The 20,428-nt window shown below is 44.8% G+C and overlaps 2 protein-coding genes across 4 annotated transcripts in view; one reads left to right on the forward strand and one right to left on the reverse strand.

Annotated features, from left to right (window-relative positions):
* LOC144695815 (class I histocompatibility antigen, F10 alpha chain-like) overlaps window positions 1-20,428 on the forward strand; it is a 43,692-nt gene that overhangs the window by 6,337 nt on the left and 16,927 nt on the right. Inside the window, exon 2 of one of the 3 annotated variants that reach the window (XM_078566825.1) lies at window positions 16,345-16,446. The exons of 1 other annotated variant lie outside the window; for it this stretch is intronic. In XM_078566825.1, the coding sequence (XP_078422951.1) occupies window positions 16,395-16,446 (52 nt within the window). In that variant the 5' untranslated portion in view covers window positions 16,345-16,394. Of the gene's footprint in view, window positions 1-16,236; window positions 16,447-20,428 lie in introns of those variants that run through there. One more of the 3 variants, XM_078566827.1, reaches the window with a different exon arrangement.
* On the reverse strand, window positions 5,815-7,016 carry LOC144695455 (uncharacterized). The gene has a single exon (XM_078566341.1). It carries the CDS (start codon window positions 6,682-6,684, stop codon window positions 5,815-5,817), a length of 870 nt encoding a protein of 289 aa, XP_078422467.1. The 5' UTR covers window positions 6,685-7,016.

Below are 20,428 nucleotides of genomic sequence, written 5' to 3' on the forward strand. Positions count from 1 at the left end.
CAGCAATCTGGTTGACTCTTAACTGCTCTCTGAAATGGTGTGGCAATTCACTCAGTTCAAGGGCAATTAGGGATGGGCAATGAATGCTGGCTTTGCCAGTAATGCCACATCCCATGAAAGAATAAATTAATTTTAATAAAAGGTGATTATCCCAGAGGCAATGACTTGATTAAACTACATGCTGTAAGGGTCAATTTCCATTCAAAGTTCAGTGATCATCCTAATCGTTTCAGTTCAAATGTCAGTCGCTTCTACTTTGAACAAATCCATGTACAATACAATAATGCATCTGTTTGGTTAAAAGACATTTAAATATGAACATCTTTTGCTTGTGTAGAGAGTTAGTCCACATCCAAACCACCAAAGGATGTTCATGGAGGGGACGCATGGATACTCTTGGCCTTGGCTCGCATTGGTTAATATGTATGGTTATTTGGGATGCTTTATGAATAAAATTGGTCCTATTCAGTCACTGAATTAATGGCCCTGATATTTGTCTCAGCATGGCACTTAAAAAAGCATAGTATGACTAGAATAAGCCAACATGGTTTTCACAGTATCACAGTATCTTGACAGTGCCGAAGGAGGACATTTGGCCCATCGAGTCTGCACTGGTTCTCTGAAAGTTTTATAAAAGGGAAATCCAGTTTGACAAATTGATTTAGAGATTTTTGAGGATGCATCTAGTAGGGTAGATAAAGGTGACTGATAGAAGTATTATACTTGGATTTCCAAAAACACATTCGATGAGACGCCACATAAAAGGTTAATATGCAAAATAAGAGCTCATGGAGTTGGAGTGATATATTAGCATGAATAGAGGATTGTTTAACGAATAAAAAAACAGAGAGTGGGCATAAACAAATTGGCAGTTTAGTGCGGTGCTGCAAGGATCAGTGCTGGGGTCTCAGCTAATTGCAATCTATATTAACTTAGACAAAAAGACAGAATGTATTTAAGTTTGCAGATTGATTCCTGGGATGGCAGGATTGTCATATGAGGAGAGATTGGGTCGACTAGGCCTTCATGAAATTCTGACAGGGCTGGACAGACTGGATGCAGGGACGCTGTTTCCTCTGGCTGGGAGTGGTAGTCTAGAACAAGGGGTCACAATCTCAGGATACAGGGTAGGCCATTTAAGACTGAGATGAGGAGAAACTTCTTCACTTAGATGTGGTGAACCTGTAAAATTCTCTACCACAGAGGGCTGTGGAGGCCAAGTCACTGAATATATTTAAGAAGGGAATAGATAGATTTCTAGACTCTAAAGGCATCAAGGGGTATGGGGAGAGAGAGGGAGTATGGTGTTGAGATAGAGGATCAGCCATGATCATATTGAATGGCGAAGCAGGCTCAAAGGGCCGAAAGGCCGACTCCTCTTTTCTATGTTTCTATGATCCAATGCTAGGTAGAAATGCAAGCTGTGAGGAGGACACAAAGAGGCTGCAAAAGATATAGATAAGTTAATTGAGTGGGCAATAAGGTGGCAGATGGAGTATAATGTGGGGAAGTGTGAGGTTATTCACTTTGGTCATCAGAATAGAAAAGCAGAATATTCTCTAAAAGGTGTGAAACTTGTAAACGTTGATGTTCAGAGAGACTTGGATGCGCTCCTGCAAGGAACACAAAGTGAGCTTGCAGTTACAGCAAGCAATTGGGAAGGCGAAATCCTTTATTGTAAAGGAATTGGAGTACAAAAATAAATAAGTTTTAAGATGACATCTGGTATACTGTGTGCAGGTTTGGTCTCCAAATTTATGGAAGGATATACTTACATTGGAGGGGGTACAACAAAAATTTTCTAAATTGAGTCCCGTGATGAGCGGGTTGAGTAAATTGGGTCTACATTCTCTGGAGTTTAGAAGAATGAGAGGTGATCTCATTGAAATATTCAATATTGTTTTATATATCAGTATTGCTGGGGAAGCAGTTATAATTCAATGTTGAAGGCAATAATCCATTCAATGTCTTCAGCTGACACAGTGTGAATGGTTGTGACACCATCAGGAATGGATTGCTCAGGGCAGGAGTTCAGTATATGAGCAATAGTCTTTGGAGGACCACAGTCACAATCTGAACTGGTCCTCTTGTTCTGTTTGTAGAGCAAGTGGCCATATCTTCCGTGGCCCGTCCTCAAGCGGCTGAAGGTTGTCCACATTTTTCATGGCAGGTTGAAACCTGGGACTTCACCCACTCGGGTCGATTGCCAGGTTGGTGATGTTTGCAGACATCCCGGAGGTGTTCCTTCGAAAAGTGGGGCTGTCATCAATTTTTAGGGTGTGGGGTGTATTCCACTAGGGGCTACGGGATTTCACACAGGTGATGGGGGTTTTTTTGAGGTCCTGTGTCAATGGGAGTGCTGTTTGCTTCATTGGCTGTCAGCAGATGGTGTTCTCTGAGGAGGATGTTTTCCCTGCAGACATCAGGAGGTTCGATGTGTGTTAGCACAGGAAGACTCTCCAGCCTGAAAAGTCCCAGAATAATCCTCGTCTCTTCCCGGAGTTGAATATCTACCATGTTTGTGTGGCAGCTCCTGAGCCAGTTTGAACAGCAGTACTCTGTTGGGTAGACCAAGGCGAGTGAAGCAGATCTAGGTGGTACCATCCAGTTGCCATACGAGATCCACTCTCACCTTGACCTTGGCTGCGGTGATCTGGAGGTGTTGCTGGTGGGTCAATGTGCGATCAAGAGTGATGGCAAGATTTTTTGGCGTTCATGGGTGAGTGGTCGGCCACAGTACTGGACATGCAGTACTTCCCTGGCCTTCGAGTTGAAGGGAAGCAGCGGCCTTCAAGTGATCCTCTTGTTCAAAGGAAGTTTTCCAAATTGAAAACCTGCAAACGAATGTTATCAAAGAAGGCGACCAAACCCTGGTCACAGGGCTTCTGGTCCAAGCAGTAACAACACAAAGGAAAATTCAAGATTCTAAAGGGGATTGACAAGGTAGATACTGAGAGGTTGTTTCCCCTCACCGGGGAATCTAGAATTTGGGGGACATATCCTTAGGCTAAGAGGATGATCATTTCGGACTGAGATGAGAAATTTCTTCAGCCAAAGGGTTGTGGATGTGACACCATTGAATATATTTTAGGCTGAGATGGACAGATTTTTGATCTCAGGGAGTCGCGGGAAATGGGGAGCGGACTGGAAAGCTTAATTGAAGCCGATGACCATATCAAATAGCAGAGCAGGCTCGATGGGTCGTATGGCCTTTGTTCTTACTTCATATGTCCTTATGTTAATAACCTCAGCAGTGACTCACTCTGAACAATGTTACGTACAATGAGATCTGCCAGTGAAGATCTGCCAGTGAACATCTGCTCTCCATATAGGGAACAGCAAGATAGAATAATTGAAATCAGTGAAGGAGATGTTATCTGAGGAAAAATCTCCCACATTGGATACAGCTGGATGGAGTTGGTTTGATCAGGGAAGTAGAGTTAGGAAGTATTTTATTAACTGAGGGAAATAGCTACTTTCCATATTGGAAACAGCTGGATAATATCATTTGTCAATTAGGTGTTCCCTTATTTCTCATTATTTATTCCAGGCTGAAATAGGCAACAAAGCCAATTGCACACTATTATATCTATTTTCCCCACACTTTTCCCTTCCTTTCCAGCTTGATCTTGTTTCCTTTCCTCTGTTAACAGCTCTTCTTTCCTCACAGCCTGAGGTGTCAGCTGTGGCTCAGTTCATAGCACCCTCGCCTTTGAATCAGAGGGTTGTGGGTTCATGTCCCACTCCCGGAAACCAAGAACTGTGATTGTACTCGAAAGAGATGCAATCTGTGACTGTTGATAACTCGAAAGAGTTTCCTCACAGCCTTTGTTATTATTGCAACCTGTTGTTTGACTACATTCAGAGACTGAATTCTATTCAGATACCCAGGCTTGGCCTCCTTTATGAGACTGAATGAGCAGCTCAATATAACCTGGTGTTGATAATGGGTTTGCCCTGAGAGCTATTTCTTCAAGTTTTAAAATGCACTCAGATGATTTTTCAATCAGTTTGAACATAACGTCCTGAACATCAGTGAATTCCTGCTGAAGTTTCTCCATGATTTTCTCCAGTGTCATCTTTTCACCCGGTGCCTTCTCATACTTTTCTTTCAGCTCATTGTATGTCCTCTTCTCTTTTCTGATTTTATATTCAAACCTGTACTTTTGGTTGAAATGATCTGACCAGATACATTTATTAGGACATGCTGTGCAGGATCCATTGATGCACATCTCTTTTTATCACTATCATTAGGCATTTGACAGGGGTCGTGACAGGTGAAGTGACATTCCTGACAGCTGCTTATGTAATTACAGCTCCCACAGATATCTTTCTTTACTGCAACTGTGACTTCAACTTCACACCTAAAATCTTTATTTGCATCCTGTTATGGACAGGACGAGGCTTAATTTAAACAGGACTGATTTCGCCTCTCACCAGCTGTCCGTAAACAGAAAGCAGTTTTGATTTGTTTCCCTCTTTATAAGTGGTGGCATATTTCCCAGCCCTCAGTTTTGGTGCAATCCAATTTTCCATTAATAACCTCAGAGCAAACTTGATATAGGATGAACTCAAAGGGTTAGTTTATTTGCACAAACTCAAAATGCAGGAAGAGGGTTGCAATGTCACCACACTATGGGAGGTGGTGGCATAGTGATAATGTCTCTGGACTAGTAATCCAGAGACCCAGGATAATGCTCTTGGGATATGGGTTCAAATCCCACCACAGCAGCTGGTGGAATTTGAATTTGGTTAATAAATTTGGAATTGAAAGCTAGTTTCAGTCATAGTCATTATCATCGATTGTTGCACAAACCCATCTGGTTCACTAATGGGAAGGAAATCTGCCATCCTTACCTGGTCTGGTCTGCATGGGCCTACATTGCAATGTAGTCCTCTGAAATTACCTAGCAAGGGCAACTGGGGATGGGCAACAAATGCTGGCCTTGCCAGCGAAGCCACATCCTATGAAAGAATTTTTAAAAACTCAGACAGTAAAAAGAGGGATAGAGAAAAGAAGGATTTACAGCACAGAGACCACAGAGAAAATAAATATTGGTTCACATGGGTTCCAGAATCAAAGTCTAATGAGGTATTCCTTCACAAGCCAGAGGCCCATGTCACATGACTCCCACCTCTCCACACTGTCTTCGACAAAGGATATGTGTTTCTCATCTGGGTCCCCGGGATAGTTAAATGTCTCAACCATTAAGAATTCAAAGGAAGGTAGTGGGCCCCTTTGTCCTACCAGACGAGCAGACTCCTGTTAGCTGAAACAAAAACAGAAAATGCTGGAAAAACTCAGCAGGTCTGACAGCATCTGTGACGAGAGAAAAACAAATTTAACTTTGAGTCCGTATGACCCTTCTAACCCTGCTGTTAGCTGGCCTGGGTTATGAAATGCAGATGACCTTTGTATAGCTCTCTTTGAATTTGGTCTGCAAGTCGGAGGGGACCATTAGTGGATCTTCAGGGAAAACGATGTGCAAGCTTCCCCAATGCTGCCAGGTATCTTCTTTTGTTCGATGGCACAGATAGGCATAGCTTCGCCTATTTTAGGTTTTTGTCCAGTTTGAAGTTTTTAGAGAGATAGCAATGAGCATATCTCCATATATTTTATAGAAAAAAATATACAGGGTGAGGTCTTAGTCCCTAACAAGGCAAATCGACCTGGTGTTGGTTCAAAGCCTGCTGTATTCCTGATCTCCAGTTTTGTCAAACCCTCATTGATCTGAAGCTGCAATCCTTCTACTGCAGCCTCTAGCAGCTGACACTCCCTAAGCACCTCCTTTGTAAAGCTTCAACTCTTTGTTTCTATTTGGCTGCGAGCTCAAATTTTTTTTTCATACTGTTTGATCCCACCTTTGTGAACATTGCATCAAAGTTATCACCATTCTCTTCCTCGTCTTCATGATCATCAGGGCTCCCCTTGTTGGCAGAATTTCCAGAAGCTGAACTTGGAGAAAATATGGCTGAATTGTTGAACTTGAAGTGAATTGGAAAACCTTTTTTATCTTTGGGACGCAGTTCCTCAGCAACATTGATGGCCTCCAGAATGGTGGGAACCTGCCCACCTGCAAATGTCACCAGGATTTGGATGTTCTGTGTAATGTCTTTGCCAAAAATGGAAAGAATTGAATCAAAGACGTATTTCTGTGCATGAGTCAAGCGAGCCAAAGAGGCTTGAGCAACAAAACACATGGCGTCGATCTGATCAACACCAGCTGGGGAAGTAAAAAACTCTCGGATCTGATCAATGATCAATTTATCTCGGGTTATCCCCCTGGTATCTCCAAATCCTGGAGTGTCAATGATAGTGAGAGAGTAATCAATCTGGAATCCTTCTCGATGGTGGAGTTCATAGGCAGTGATTGAGGATGTCTGACTTTCAGCCTGGGATCTTCCCGTCCCTTCGTCTATTAATTTATATCTGAAGTTGTCCTCCCATTCCACACCCAGGATGTAGTTGATCATTCCATTGATGAGGGTTGTTTTTCCTGCTCCTGTTGCTCCAAGAACCATAATTGTCCTCACACTATGTTTTTTGGTAGGTTTTCCGAAGGAGCATTTTACACGGTGTCCATCCTTGTCAATTGTCTTCTTCTCTAAGGGGATTGTGTAAATGGAAGGGTTCCCTTTGAATGTTGATGTACTTTCTCTGCGAAGTTTCTCAGTCAGTCTCATTGGCTCATTTTCTATTTCTATTGATGCACTTCTCCACAGTCAGCAGACACTCGCACTCTGTAGTTTGTCTTGGGTTTCAGTCCCTCTAAAATGTAACGACATTCACTGTCTGTTGTCTTTATTTCCTCCCATAATCCATTCTCTGTGCTGGAGGTAATTGCCCTTCCCTCTCTATATTCTATCCTGTACTGAGCTATATCAACACCAGCTCCAATCTCAGTCGGCCTGTCCCAGGTGAGTATTGCATCATACCAGTAAGCCTGGAGTGGTAAAGATTTACCAGGTGGACTTATGGGAAATGTGGTAACACAGGAATTCTCACTGACCATGCTGACCCCTCCCTTAGTCACTGCTCTGTATTGGAATTGATACTCCTGGTCTGGCTGTAACTGAGATATTGTGTAGGAATCAGATTTATCCAATGTATCCACAGTTGTCCATTCCTCCTGTTGAGTAGCTCGGTACTCCACCTCATACCCAACAATCTCACCAGCACCGTATCTTGATGGCTGTAATTGGAGTGTCACACTATCACGTGTTGTTCCACTAACCACAGGTCTCTCTGGCTGTGACGCGAGTTCGAAGCAATGACTCACCACAATCCCTCTCCCATACAGGTAAATCGATGCTCCTACATTACTGTCATCCTGCACAGAAGCAACAATGAACTTTGTTTTCTCTCGTGCTCTGTTGGCTGTGAAAAAATCCAGGAATAATTGAGAGCGTTCCCTCATCTTCTGGGATACCGACACCGAGTTAAACCACTGCTGGTTGTGATGTTCTGCACTAACCCGGTTAGCAGGATTTGGTATCTGCATTTCCTCAGCTGTGAAAGATTGTAGGTAGCTGTCTGCTCCTGACAGATAGAAACCCTCTTGATGCAGTGATATGAATGTGAAGCAGACCACATACTCTGTCTCTGGATTCAACACTTCTCTATCCAACTCACTCCTTGATTTCACAACGTGTATATCTTTCATTGTTGTGAGAGAAGATCTCACCACATTCATTTCCCACTCCTTGTCATCCAGCCATTTGATCAGTGACTGGTGTTTGACTGGTGACTGCTCCTTGTTCTTCAGAATATCCACCAGTAACCCTCCCTCCTCCCCACCGCCTTGGTTAGATGGTAACACTCTGGCTAAAGTCTTCTGGAAAACCAGTTTGTACTCCCGACACATCTCTTGGAATTTCGTTATCCTGTTCCCAATCTCTGGAAATTGAACAGTGACACTGTCTCTCATCATATCATTGCATCTCATCACTGTCTCATTGAGCTGCTCCAGCACAGACTGGGAGCAATTGACCAGTCCGATACTTTTGTCTCGTACCAGCTGAGCAGCTTTAGAGTCCAATTTGTTGAGTGGGTAGAGCCAGACCCTCATGGGCACTGTGTGCTCTCCATCTGGTCCCAGTAATTCTGGGAAAGTTCTGTAGATTTTGATGGCATCTTGGAACGTGGTGGAATTGTTTTCCAGGGAGAAATCCCCATAAAAGGTGCTGCTGAATTTCTGAACATTTTTGCTTTGATCCTCATCTGCAGTCTCAGGAACTTTTTAAACCCCCCCACCCCAAGTTACCCTGAATATCCTGCAGGTTCTCTGTTGAAGTGACCTCTTGATCAAACAGAAAGAAAGCCTGAGCCCTGTAGAGCACTGCTGCAACCACATGAGTTGGTAGGTTACATTCTGTCGCCCTAAGTGGCTCGTTGTTGGCTGCTCAAACTTGGTTGTTGTTCAATACTGAAGGGTCACTCCAGCCTGTTGCTTCGATCTCTTGGTATCATTGAGATATTTTGCAGATCCTTTCACCTCTACCAATCCATCCAAGAAATTTGCTCTCAATGATCCGCTAACATTCAGTGCAAAGGCTTTTATCTCAATGGAGTCAAATGCAATAATGTGAAACTCTTATGCTGAGGCCTTGCATCAAGCTCTTTTTGTTGGGTCTCTAAGTCCCACGAAGTTATCCCTACAAACGAAACATTCAATAAATATATTAACAGTTCCCCACAAACGACTGAATAAGGTCAGAGAATGCAGAGTCAGGGGCCCAGTGACACAATAGATTGCTAGCTGGCCTCAAGTGGCAGAAGGTGGGAAGTGGTTCACAAGGATCAGTGCTGGGATGACTGCTGCTCAACTGATATTGCAGGGCTCCCTGAAAATGACCAATGATCAAAGCAAAAATGCCAAGAAATTTGCATTCACGATTTGGATATTGGAATGAAAAATACAAATTTCTAAATTTACAGATGGCACCAAAGTGTCGGGGGCAGGGGGGGTGGGGGGTGGAATTCAGCACTGAGGACGACCGTAACAAATTACAAGAGGATATCAATAAACTTGCAGAATGGGCAAATATTTAGCAAATGAGGTTCAATACAGATAAACGTGAGGCCTTATGTTTTATACAAAGAATAGGGAGGTTAATTATTACTTGGATGTTGCGTCAAAGTGGGGTAAAGAAACAAAGGGATCTCAAAGTACAAAAACATCAGTCATTTAAAAACTGTACCACTTGTTAGCATGGCCATATAAAAAGAGAAAGCTATTTCTGGAGAGATGCAATTGAAAAGTAGGGAAGTTATGCAAAGTCTGTTAAATCTGCTAACCTTGGTTAGACACACTTAGAATACAGCATGCAGTTCTTATTATTATTTGATGTAAAAGATATAGAGGCACTGTTGTGAGTGCAGATAAGATTTACTATGATGATAACAGAAATGCAAGCGTAGTATCAGGAAAGGATAAACGGGTTGGGTCTCTTTTTGGTTAACAATAGGTGGCCAAGGAGTGACGTTATAGAGTTTTTTTAAATTATGAAAAGTTTTACTAGAGTGAATACCGAGAAACTGTTCTGACATGTGGGGACAAGCATTACCAGAGGCCTTCAATATATGATAGTCATTAAGAAATCCAATAGAGAAATCAGAAGAAACTTCACCCAAAGAGTGAAGAGAACGTGAAACTCGCTATCACAGGGCGTGATTGAAGTGTATAGTATAAATGTATTTAAGGAGAAGCTAGACAAGTATCTGAGGGAGAAGGGAATAGGGGTTAGCAATGATATATTTAGATGAGAAAAAAATGGGAGCAGGCCGGAGGGCAGCATAAACACCGGCTTGCACTGTTGGAGCTGAATGGCCTGTTTCAAGCCGTATATACTATGTAATCCTATGTAATCAGATCATCTATTTGGACAGGATCACTGGCCTCTTACAGAAATTAATTGAAAATCTGATGGAGAGAATCACATGGCTCCTACAGAGACTTCCTTGGAGAAGGTTGAGAGGATATTTGATAGAGGTATTCAAAATTGAGAGGAGTCTGGACAGAGTAGATGGGGACAAACTGTTCTCACTCGTGAAAGGATCAAGAATGAGTGGGCACAGATTTAAAGCAATTTGTAAAAGAAGCAAAAGCGATATGAGAAAATCTTTTTTATTCCTTGGGTGGTTAGGGTCTGGAATGCACTGCCTGAGAGCATAGTGGAGGCAGGTTCAATTGAGGCATTCAAGAGGGAGTTAGATTGTTCTCTGTAAAGGAAGAATGTGCAGGGTTATGGGGAGAAAGTGGGGAAATGGCAGTAGGCGAAATGCTTATTTGGAGAGCCAGTGGAGACACAATGGACAGAATTGTCTCCTGCACTGTAAAAATAAAAAGAAAAAAATTTTGTTTAATCACCATAAACACCTCAATTAGATTACCCATTAATTTTCCACATTCAAGAGTATACAAGCCCAGATTATGCAACTTCTCCACATAATTAAACCATTTTAACCCCTGGTGAATCTATGCTGCACTCCCTCCAAGGCCAATATATCCTTCCTGAGGTGTGGTGCCCAGAACTGAACACAGTTCTCCAGATAGGGTCTAAACAGAGCTCTGTACAGCTGGAACATAACTTCCACAAGGACACAGTTGGCTTTGGGGAGGAGAAGTTGTGGGTTATCTTTTCTCTTCAGGATGGTCCTGGAGTAATGAGCAGTTTTGGTAGAGGAAAGCAGGACCATTTGTGCTTGATGTGGTCCAGTCAGATCTGGTGATGAATAGCGAAACCAATTGTGTATCAGATATGCTCAAATATTCACCACTTGGACTTGAGAAGTAGGGAAATCTACCAGGAACAAGGGTGAAGAAGGTGGATATGAGGGAGTGATTAAACCAGATTGACGGCTACAGAAGCATTGTGGTGAATGGGCGGTCAAAGGGAATTAGAAAGCACTGTCCAACTCAACCTGAGGGAAGAGTGTCTTCTAGGAATGGAAACTGGTCCATGGACCCACGTGACCGCTGGATCTCTGTAACCATCGGTGGGTTTGTATGGTGGAAACTAGCTCCATCCTGTACCACTAAAGGTCGGTGTCATTTCTGACCATTGGAATTGGGAGTCAGACTAAAGCACAGGGATTTTAAAGAAACTTCTATGTGTATAATTCTGAGGGAGTTTCCCCTGATGTGATTGAGCATGTGTTAGTAAAGTGAGCCAGCTCTGAGGAGTGGGTATGGGGTAGAATCGGACTCTGCTTTAATTATGTAAATTATAGACAGATCGTCTTCAGCAGATGGGTGTTTGACTAATACCGTGGGGAATGTTTGTACTCTACTGTCGAGGAGGACTACTTCCTGAGTATGGTGAGGGAGTGGGGGCGAGTCTTTACAGACCCGAGTTCCCTCAGCCCATCATACCTCGATGTAATAACGGTGTGATACGTCCACCTTACACTCTTCCAAGATTCATTTCATGTTCTGGGAAAGATCTTGAGTCATTTTCAAATGCTTTGTAATTTTGGTTGATTCAAAGTTTGATGTAAGCTGAATATTGTATTGTTTGTCTGCTGTTCTATCAATATTCTGTATAGATTTATAACTTCCAATATTTTTTTTTTCTTAGCTTAACCCAGAGTACTTGATTTGACAGCATGGTACGTTCCTATTCACTGAAACACTCTGCAGCCTACAGTAAGAGTCCCGTACACGATATATTGGTCAATGTCACTGTGGGCTGGTATACTTTCTCCATCAATGGGTTTATAATTTCCAGTTCACATGAAGCAGAACATTTCCCTGAGAAAGAAAGAATTGTGTTTCTGTATCACTGCTCATGAACTTGGGACATCGAAAAGCATTTCACAGCCAATTGAGTGCTTTTAAAGTGTAGTCACTGTTGTAATGCAACAAACATGATAGCCAATTTGCGCACAGCAAGCTCACACAAACAGCATCATGATAATGACCAGAGAATCATCTTAATTGTGACATCCATATCGGCTAGGACATTGGGGGGAGCTCACCACCTTTCTACAACGTAGTGTCGTGGGATCATTTATGGTGCCCTGAAAGGGCAGATGGGGCGTGGGTTTAACTCATCTGAAAGATGGTACCTCTGACAGTGCAGCACTCTCTCAGTACTGTACTGGAGTGTCAGCTCAGGTCTCTGGAGTGAGACTTGAACCCACAACCTTCTGACTCAGACTCTGGCTAACTAAATCACGGCTCTCAATTTAAATATGTCTGTTGTATTAGATTCAGTTTCTAAGTGGTTAAGTCCCAAGGCTGTGTACAGAATGCTTTCCCCCTGTAAACTGGCGGCCTGAAAGTTTGATTTGATTTAAAGTGATAACTAGTTAGAGCTGCAGGTATCAGTGTTGTCTTTGTGTCTGGGTTCCTGAAGCTGTGGAAGGTGGTAAAGTCTCCGGTGTCAGCTGGAATGGACATCTTAAGGGATTGTCTTCAATCAGCACTGCTGATTAACCATTCTGCTTTCATTCACTCATGAAAGTTCTATTGTTTAGGCACAGTTCTAACAGTCTGTCAGGAATAAAACTCAAGGAATAACCCACTCTTCCCAGGAAAGCTCAGTGTTAGTTTTAGTGAGGTTTTTGAGCGTGTTTTCAAATCCCTCCATGGCCTCTCCCCTCCCTATCTCTGTAATCTCTTCCACCCCTCAGTCCTGCACTGGAGTGTCAGCCATGATTTTTTGTGCTCAAGCCCTGGAGTTGGACTCGAATCCACAACCCTCTGACTCAGAGAACAAGGTTGTGGGTCCAAGTCCAAATCCAGATGGATTATTCCATGAACATGGATTAAAGTTGTTGTCAGGGCCACACGAATAATTCCTCAGGCTCTGGGCTCCCTGTACAAACCCCACCCACCATTTATTGAAACACAAACATGTAAATTGAGTGAAAAAATTACCCTGTAGATGTTTACACACTGCAATGATCATAATGCACAACCCTTAAATAAAACTACTTCAATTGGTCACACACAGTCGGGGGTGAGGGGGCAGGGGTACGGTAGAATTTGTCAACAGCATGCTACTCCCGATGGCGTAACCAGAAGTGTGTGGCATACATGGGAAACATGTGCGATTCAGCAGCAGGAGAAGCTTTTTGTGTCAATCTGTATCCAAGGGCTAGGCCGCAGCCACACGGGGAGCCCAAAGTCTCCACCTCTAGGCAGCATGCAATGTCACCTGCCTCATCAATCCCTGCCAACAGTTACTCCTTCCCAGCCTGCAGAAGGTCTGTGAGCAGATTCAGGAGCACAATCTGGTGAGCATACCACAGATACGTCCCAGCAGCTGAGGGAGGATGTGACTGCTAGGTCTCCAGATAATCGGAGGACTGCTGGGGATCGGGCCCCATACTGATGATGGCCTCTGGTTGTGACCACAAGGAGTCTGTAGCACATGCAGCAGAGGCTAGGGGAAAATATGGCGGAGTTGCCAGCAATTATGCGCAGCATTGCGTGGGATATGGAGGAATCCGCGCACATCATGAGTTCTGCCATGTCTCAGGCAGTTGAACACATGGCTTCATCCATGGAGAGGATGATGGCCACCATGGAGAATCGGGTCCAGCATTCGATCCGTAAGTGCTCGAACCTGCATTCCATCGCTCTAGCCATGGGCTTAGTGCAGCAGTGGCTAGATGAGATGGGGACGAGGCCCCTGGACCTCCCTCCAGGAGCCCCTTCCCCTCAGGGAGACGGGGAGTTCCCTTTGAGTACCCAGATGGAGGTGGAGCATGTGCCATCTGCCCCAGGACCTTCCTCTCAGGACACCCCCAGGATTAACAGTGTCTCCTCATCCCCTACACCATTGACCCCAATAGCCCCAGCAAGTGATACCGAGGGGGACGCCTCTGCACCAGTGCAGGAAACCCCCCAGTAGGCTGGGGCTCTTAAGGACATACACCTCCAGAGAAATCCCACCATGGTCATCCAAGGCAAGGGGGCATCATACTGAGCAGACTGCCTCCACCTCAGCTGCTGGTATTGGGGTTTCACCCAGTCGTAGTGGTAGGGTAAGAGAAGTTGAAAAAGTGGCACTAGTGATTTATCTATGTACTTATCACTTACACACAATATCCACCAAATCAGTGTGGCTGTATGTCCTGATAAACAATCTGACATACCCAGTGACTGTTTCCTGGGACACCCTCAGACACCTCTGGCATTATCTCTCAGACATCTGGAGGCAATTGGTTCTTGCCCTCTGGGTGGGTTGATGTGCCAGATGTCAATCTTTGCCGGTGCCTTCCCTGGATGTCATTTATGTTGGCGTTCATCAACATTGTGAAGTGTTGGTCCGTGTCATAGTTGCACATGTCACGGACATGGCACACCCCATATTTGTCACAATGTGATGGTTGCAGAAGAGATAGGGACGTAGACATTATTCATGAATGAGATGTGTTGCATTTTCATGCGTTCTTGATTGATTGTTCATGTCACATGTTACTTATGTGATGATCATTCTGTGGAACATGGCTTAAAAGCAGACATAGATGCCCCTTTCCTTCTATGCACTCTGCAGAGTATTAGACCACTTTACTCTCAGGGGCTATAAATGAAACCGGTACAGTTGCAAACAAAGTACTTTATCATTGGTACGGGATCAAAATAATTGGACAAGGCAGGCTTATACATGGTTGTCCATGTACTCCTAAGATGTCTTTGGTACCATCACTCACTAACAAATGTTTGTGACAAAGCTCCATTTCCTATCCTATCTTAGGTGGTAGAGATGCAGGTTTACAGTTAACTTCGCGAGGGAGGAAGACAAGGCTACGTCTACACCCCAGGAAGGTGATGGAATTCAGACGATGGAGCAATGGTCATGCAGATGTGTTATTGTTGGGTGAACTTTGTGTAGATCAGGTTGTCCCTGGCGTCCCTTGTACATCTCTCCATGGCCCTGGCATCTGTGAAAGGCTCCTTTGGATTATGGTCCCCTGCTCCCATTCCGACAAAACCTTGTCATCTGAGGAGGGTTGATGTTCCTCACACTCTTCTCCTTGCAACATCTGTCTGCATTGCAGCACCAGGTTGTGTAGTGCACAACAGATCACTACTATTCATCACACCCTCGGGGTGTGTATTGCAGAGCACCTCCAGACCGATCAAGGTAGCGGAAGTGCATATTAAGAAGTCCAATGGTGTGCTTTATGATGGCTCTGCTGACAGCGTGAGCTTGGTTGTAACGCTTTTCCGTCTCACTCTGGGGATGCCTCACTGGAATCACTAGCCATGTCTGCAGGGGATAATGTATTTGTATTTGTTTGTGTGTGTGTGAGAGCTGTGTGTGTATTTGTGTGTGTGTGTGAGTGAGCTGTGTGTGTATTTGTGTCCTTGTGTGAGCTGTGTTTGTATTTGTTTCTGTGTGTGTGAGCTGTGTGTATGTCTGGCTGAGCTGTGTGTGTATTTCTTTCTGTGAGAGCTGTGTTTGTATATGTGTTTGTGTGCGTGTGTATTTGCGTGCATATGCGTATTTGTGTGTGTGTGTGTATGAGCTGTTTTTGTATTTGTTTCTGTGTCTATTTGTTTCTGTGTGCATGTGTCTGTATTTGTTTCTCTGTGAGTTGTGTGTGTGTGGTTGAGCTGTGTGTGTATTTGTTTCTGTGTGAGAACTGTGTTTGTATTTGTGTGTGTGTGTGTGAGAGAGAGAGAGTTAAAGTAAAGGGGTGTCTAACTATATTGTAGTATAAACCAAGCCTGTCCAGAGCCAGATTAACAATCCCAGGGGAAGTGGGACCAGTGTCAATGTGTTTACTGTGATATGTTCCCTTTACACTGGACCTGCTGGTTGAGGCCTGTTCAAAACTCTGAGGGCTGAATTTTACACGGATGGGACATATTACTCACCATCTCGGAATAAATATCAGACGCCAGCCGACACATGACCACCCTGCAGCAATAACGCACTGCGCCAAAGGATGGGGGTGCCCAGGGTGATGGGTGTGGTTATCGCTGCCCCCGATGTGCAGAGAGCACCTCTCAAAGGCTGTACTCTGGGCCCTCCTTTCCCACCTTTTAAATATCTTGCCAAACAAAAACAGCATGCCTATTCCCATCTGCCTGCCCATGCCAATCATTTTATCAGCATGAGCAGCGTATTGTCTGGGTCAGTCAGCTTGATAACAAACTCAATTATAAAATCCAGCCCTTAGTTTCTGTTTCCCAACCTGAACTTGAGTTTGAACTTCCTGGTATCTAACAGCTAACAACTGTTTAATTGGTTATTTCTCTGAAACAAAGCAATGATTCACCATCTGGATCTGTATTTTGAGTTCCGGAAAAGACCAAATTTCGAAATAAGGAATAATGGAGTCTCAGTGGAGCTGTTTTTTTTTTGTTTTCTTCCGCTCCTCAGAGTGTTTCATTCCCAGTCCCTGATTGGAACAGGGACAGTGAATTCCCAGAATGTTGCTGATCCTTTTCTCCATCTCCCTGTGTATTTCCTGGGTTTCTCCCGGTAAGTACAGAATTCAGCCCTCCGTTCTCACTCTCGCTATCTCTCTCTCTCTTTCTCTCTCACACACGCACACACTTCTCTAGCTGGAAATTTCTTAGCATTTTATGGAAGTGAAAGTGTCAGTGTCTGTCGGGGATGTGCGTCAAGATATTATACTGACAGGGGGATTTACTGACCTTTGAGTCTGTCTCACACATTGTGTGTATGTGCGTGTTTGCATTTACATATCCCTTTTTCTCTGCTTCTGCATCTGTCTCTCTCAATCTCTGTCTCCTCTGGATCTCTTCCTCTCTCTTTCTTCCCTCTTTCTTCCCTCTCTCTTTCTTCCCTCTGTCTCTCTCTCTCTGCAACTCTTTTTGTCTGTCTCACTGTCTCTCTTTCTGTCCCTGTGTCCTCTTTTTCTGTCTCTGTCTGTCTCCCTCTCTCCCTGTTTTTTTTCTTTCTCTGATCTATCTCTCTCTCACCCTATCCCTCGCGCTGCTTGTCTCTCTCTCTCTCTCCCAGACTCTCTTTTTCATCATTGTTTCGGATTCTCTGTCTCTCTCTCTCTCTGCTTCTGTCTCTATTCTTATCTGTGATTGTGTCTCTCTCTCTCTCTATGTCGCTGTCTCTTTCTGCCTGTCTCTCTCTCTGCACCTGTCACTGTCTCTCTGAAATTTTACTAGAATTGGAGGCAAACAGCTGTTTCTTTCTCTCAATCTTTGTTGCCCACAAGATTTAAAGTGAGTTGTTGGTTTCTGAGTCCCGGTTATGTTCGATCTGAAAGACCTGGAAATATATTCCCGTTCCTTCACAGTCGCTGGGTCAAAATCCTGGAACTCCCTCCCTAACAGCACTGTGGGTGTACCTACACCACATGGACTGCAGCGGTTCAAGAAGGCAGCTCAGCACCACCTTCTGAAGGGCAATTAGGGATGGGCAATAAATGCTGGCCCAGCCAGCAATGCCCACATTCCGTGAATGAATAAACAGCTTCCAGAAACATTCTCTTTTCCAGAAGGGCAATTTTTGGTGTCTCCTTAGCTCTTGTCACTGTGAAGATTCACTGGGCTAGTCCTTCCAATCTCCAGATCGTCAGAGATGGGATGTAAGCTGGGGGATGCTTGTCAAGATCCTGTGGAATTCCTAATGCACAGATGTGCGTTATATTTGCCCGGGAAGTTTAAACTTCTGATGAGCTAGTTCCCGCTGCCTGGGCCCTCTGCGAATGTTTGCAACACAAAACTCAGTGTCAGGGCCTTGGGCCAGATACCTGGGACTTACCTGGACACTTGTCCAGGAAATGTTAGACTGTTGGATGCCTGATCTAACCCCGTGATTTGTTTACGGAACTCAGCTGAGCACCACGACCAACCCCTCCCTCAGTCACCCCCACCAACCACCCGACTTCTCCCCAGACACAACTTGACTACCTCCCAACTGCCCGATTACCTTCCAACTATCTGAAAGCCCCCCAAGCAGCTGACTAACCCCCACCTGACCGCACCAAGCCACCTGATTACCTCCCCCCCACAACTCAACCCAACTACCTTTCCCAAGCCGACTACCCACTCACACTGGGAGAGGCGGTGGTGTAGTGGTAATGTTGCTGGGCTAATAATCCAGGGACCCTGGGTAATGCCCTGGGGACCTGAGTTCGAATCCCATCACGGCAGATGGTGAAATTTAAATTCGATAAAAATCTGGAATTAAAAGTCTAATGATGACCATCAAACCATTGTCGAGTGTTGTAAAGACCCATCTGGTTCACTAATCTCGTTTAAGGAAAGAAATCTTCCATTCTTACCTGCTCTGGCCTATGTGTGACTCCAGACCAAAGTAATTTGGTTGACTCTTTAATGCCCTCTGAAATGGCCTAGCAAGCCACTCAGTTACTGCTAAAAAGTCTCAAAGGAATGAAACTGGACGGATCACCCGGCATGAACCTAGGCGCCGTAAATGACAATGTCAAACTCAGCCATGTCGATCCTGCAAAGTCCTCCTTACTAACATCCGGGGGCTTGTGGCAAAATTGGGAGAACTGTCCCACAGACTAATCAAGCAACAGCCTGACATAGTCATACTCATGGAATCATACCTTACAGACCATGTCCCAGTCACACCATCACCATCCCTGGGTATGTCCTGACCCACCGGCAGGACAGATCCAGCAGAGATGGCAGCGCAGTGGTATACAGTCAGGAGGGAGTTGCCCTGGGAGTCCTCAACATCGACTCAGGACCCCATGAAGTCTCATGGTATCAGGTCAAACATGGACAAGGAAACCTCCTGCTGATTACCACGTACTGCCCTCCCTCAGCTGATGAATCAGTGCTATTCCATGTTGAACACCACTTGGAGGAAGCACTGAGGGTGGCAAGGGCACAGAATGTACTCTGGGTGGTGGACTTCAATGTCTATCACCACTACTGACCAGGCTGGCCGAGTCCTAAAGGAGTCTGAGGCTCTGAAGAAGAGTTGTATGGACTCGCAACATTAACTCTGTTTTTTTTCTCTCCACAGATGCTGTTAGGCCTGCTGAGTTTTTCCAGCATTTTCTGTTTTTGATCCGAAATGACATAGCTGCTAGAATGGGTCTGTGGCAGGTGGTGAGGGAACCAACAAGAGAAAGGGACATACTTGACCTCATCCTAACCAATCTGCCTGCCGCAGGTGCATCTCTCCATGACAGTATCGGTAGGAGTGACCACCGCACAGTCCTTGTGGAGACGAAGTCCCGCCTTCACATTGAGGAGACCCTTCATCGTGTGATGTTTTACTACCACTGTGCTAAGTGAGATAGATTTCGAACAGATCTGGCAATTCAAGACCGGGCAACCATGAGGCACTATGGGCTATTAGCAGCAGTAGAATTGCACTCCACCACGATCTGTAACCTAAGGCCTGGCATATCCCCCACTCTACCATTACCACCAAGCCAGGGGTCAACCCTGGCTCAATGAAGAGTGAAGGAGGGCATGTTAGGAGCAGCACCAGGCATACCTAAAAATGGTGAAGCTACAATGCAAGACTACCTGCACACCAAACAGCAGAAGGAGCAAGTGATAGTCAGAGTTAAGTGATTCCACAACCAAGCTCTGCAGTCCTATCACATCCAGCCATTAATGGTGGTGGACAATTATACAACTCACTGGAGGAGGAGGCTCCACGAGTATCCCCATCCTCAGTGATGGGGGAGCCAGCACATCAGTGCAAAAGACAAGGTTGAATCATTTGCTACAACCTTCAGCCAGAAATGCCAAGTGGATGGTCCATTTTGGCCTTCTCCGGAGGTCCCCAGGATCACAGATGCCAGTTTTCAACCAATTTGATTAAGTCCATGTGATATCAAGAAACAGCTGAAGACACTGGATACTGCAAAGGTTATGGGCACTCACAATATTCCAGCAATGGCACTGAAGATTTGTGCTCCTGAACTTGCCGCACCCCTAGCCAAGCTGTTCCAGTACAGCTACAACACTGGCATCTACCCAGCAATATGGAAAATTACCCAGGCATGTACTGTATACGAAACCTAACCTGGCCAATTACCGCCCCATCAGTCCACCTTTGACCATCAGTAAAGTGATGAAAGGGGTCATCAATAGTGCTATCAAGCAGCATCTGCTTAGCAATAACCTACTCACTAATGCTTGGTTTGGCTTCCGCCAGGGCCACTCAGCACCTGACCTCATTACAGCCTTGGTTCAAACATGGACAAAAGTGTTAAACCCCAGAGGTGAGGTGAGAGTGACTGCCCTTGACATCAAGGCTACATTTCACTGAGTGTGGCACCAAGGAGCCCTAGCAAAACTGGAGTCAATGGGAATCAGGGGGAAAACTCTCCACTGGTTGGAGTCATACCTAGCACAAAGGAAGATGGTTGTGATTGTTGGAAGTCAGTCATCTCAGCTCCAGGACATCACTGCAGGAGTTCCTCAGGGCAGTGTCCGAGGCCCAACCATCTTCAGCTGCTTCATCAATGACATTCCTTCCATCATAA

The sequence above is a fragment of the Cetorhinus maximus genome, chromosome 21 (genome assembly GCF_964194155.1).
Source record: "Cetorhinus maximus chromosome 21, sCetMax3.hap1.1, whole genome shotgun sequence".
NCBI classification, from domain to species: Eukaryota; Metazoa; Chordata; class Chondrichthyes; order Lamniformes; family Cetorhinidae; genus Cetorhinus; species Cetorhinus maximus.

What these genes read in the sequence shown, in the direction of transcription:
- LOC144695455 (XM_078566341.1), bottom strand. Translation starts at nt 6,684, where the DNA reads ATGAGACTGACTGAGAAACTTCGCAGAGAAAGTACATCAACATTCAAA.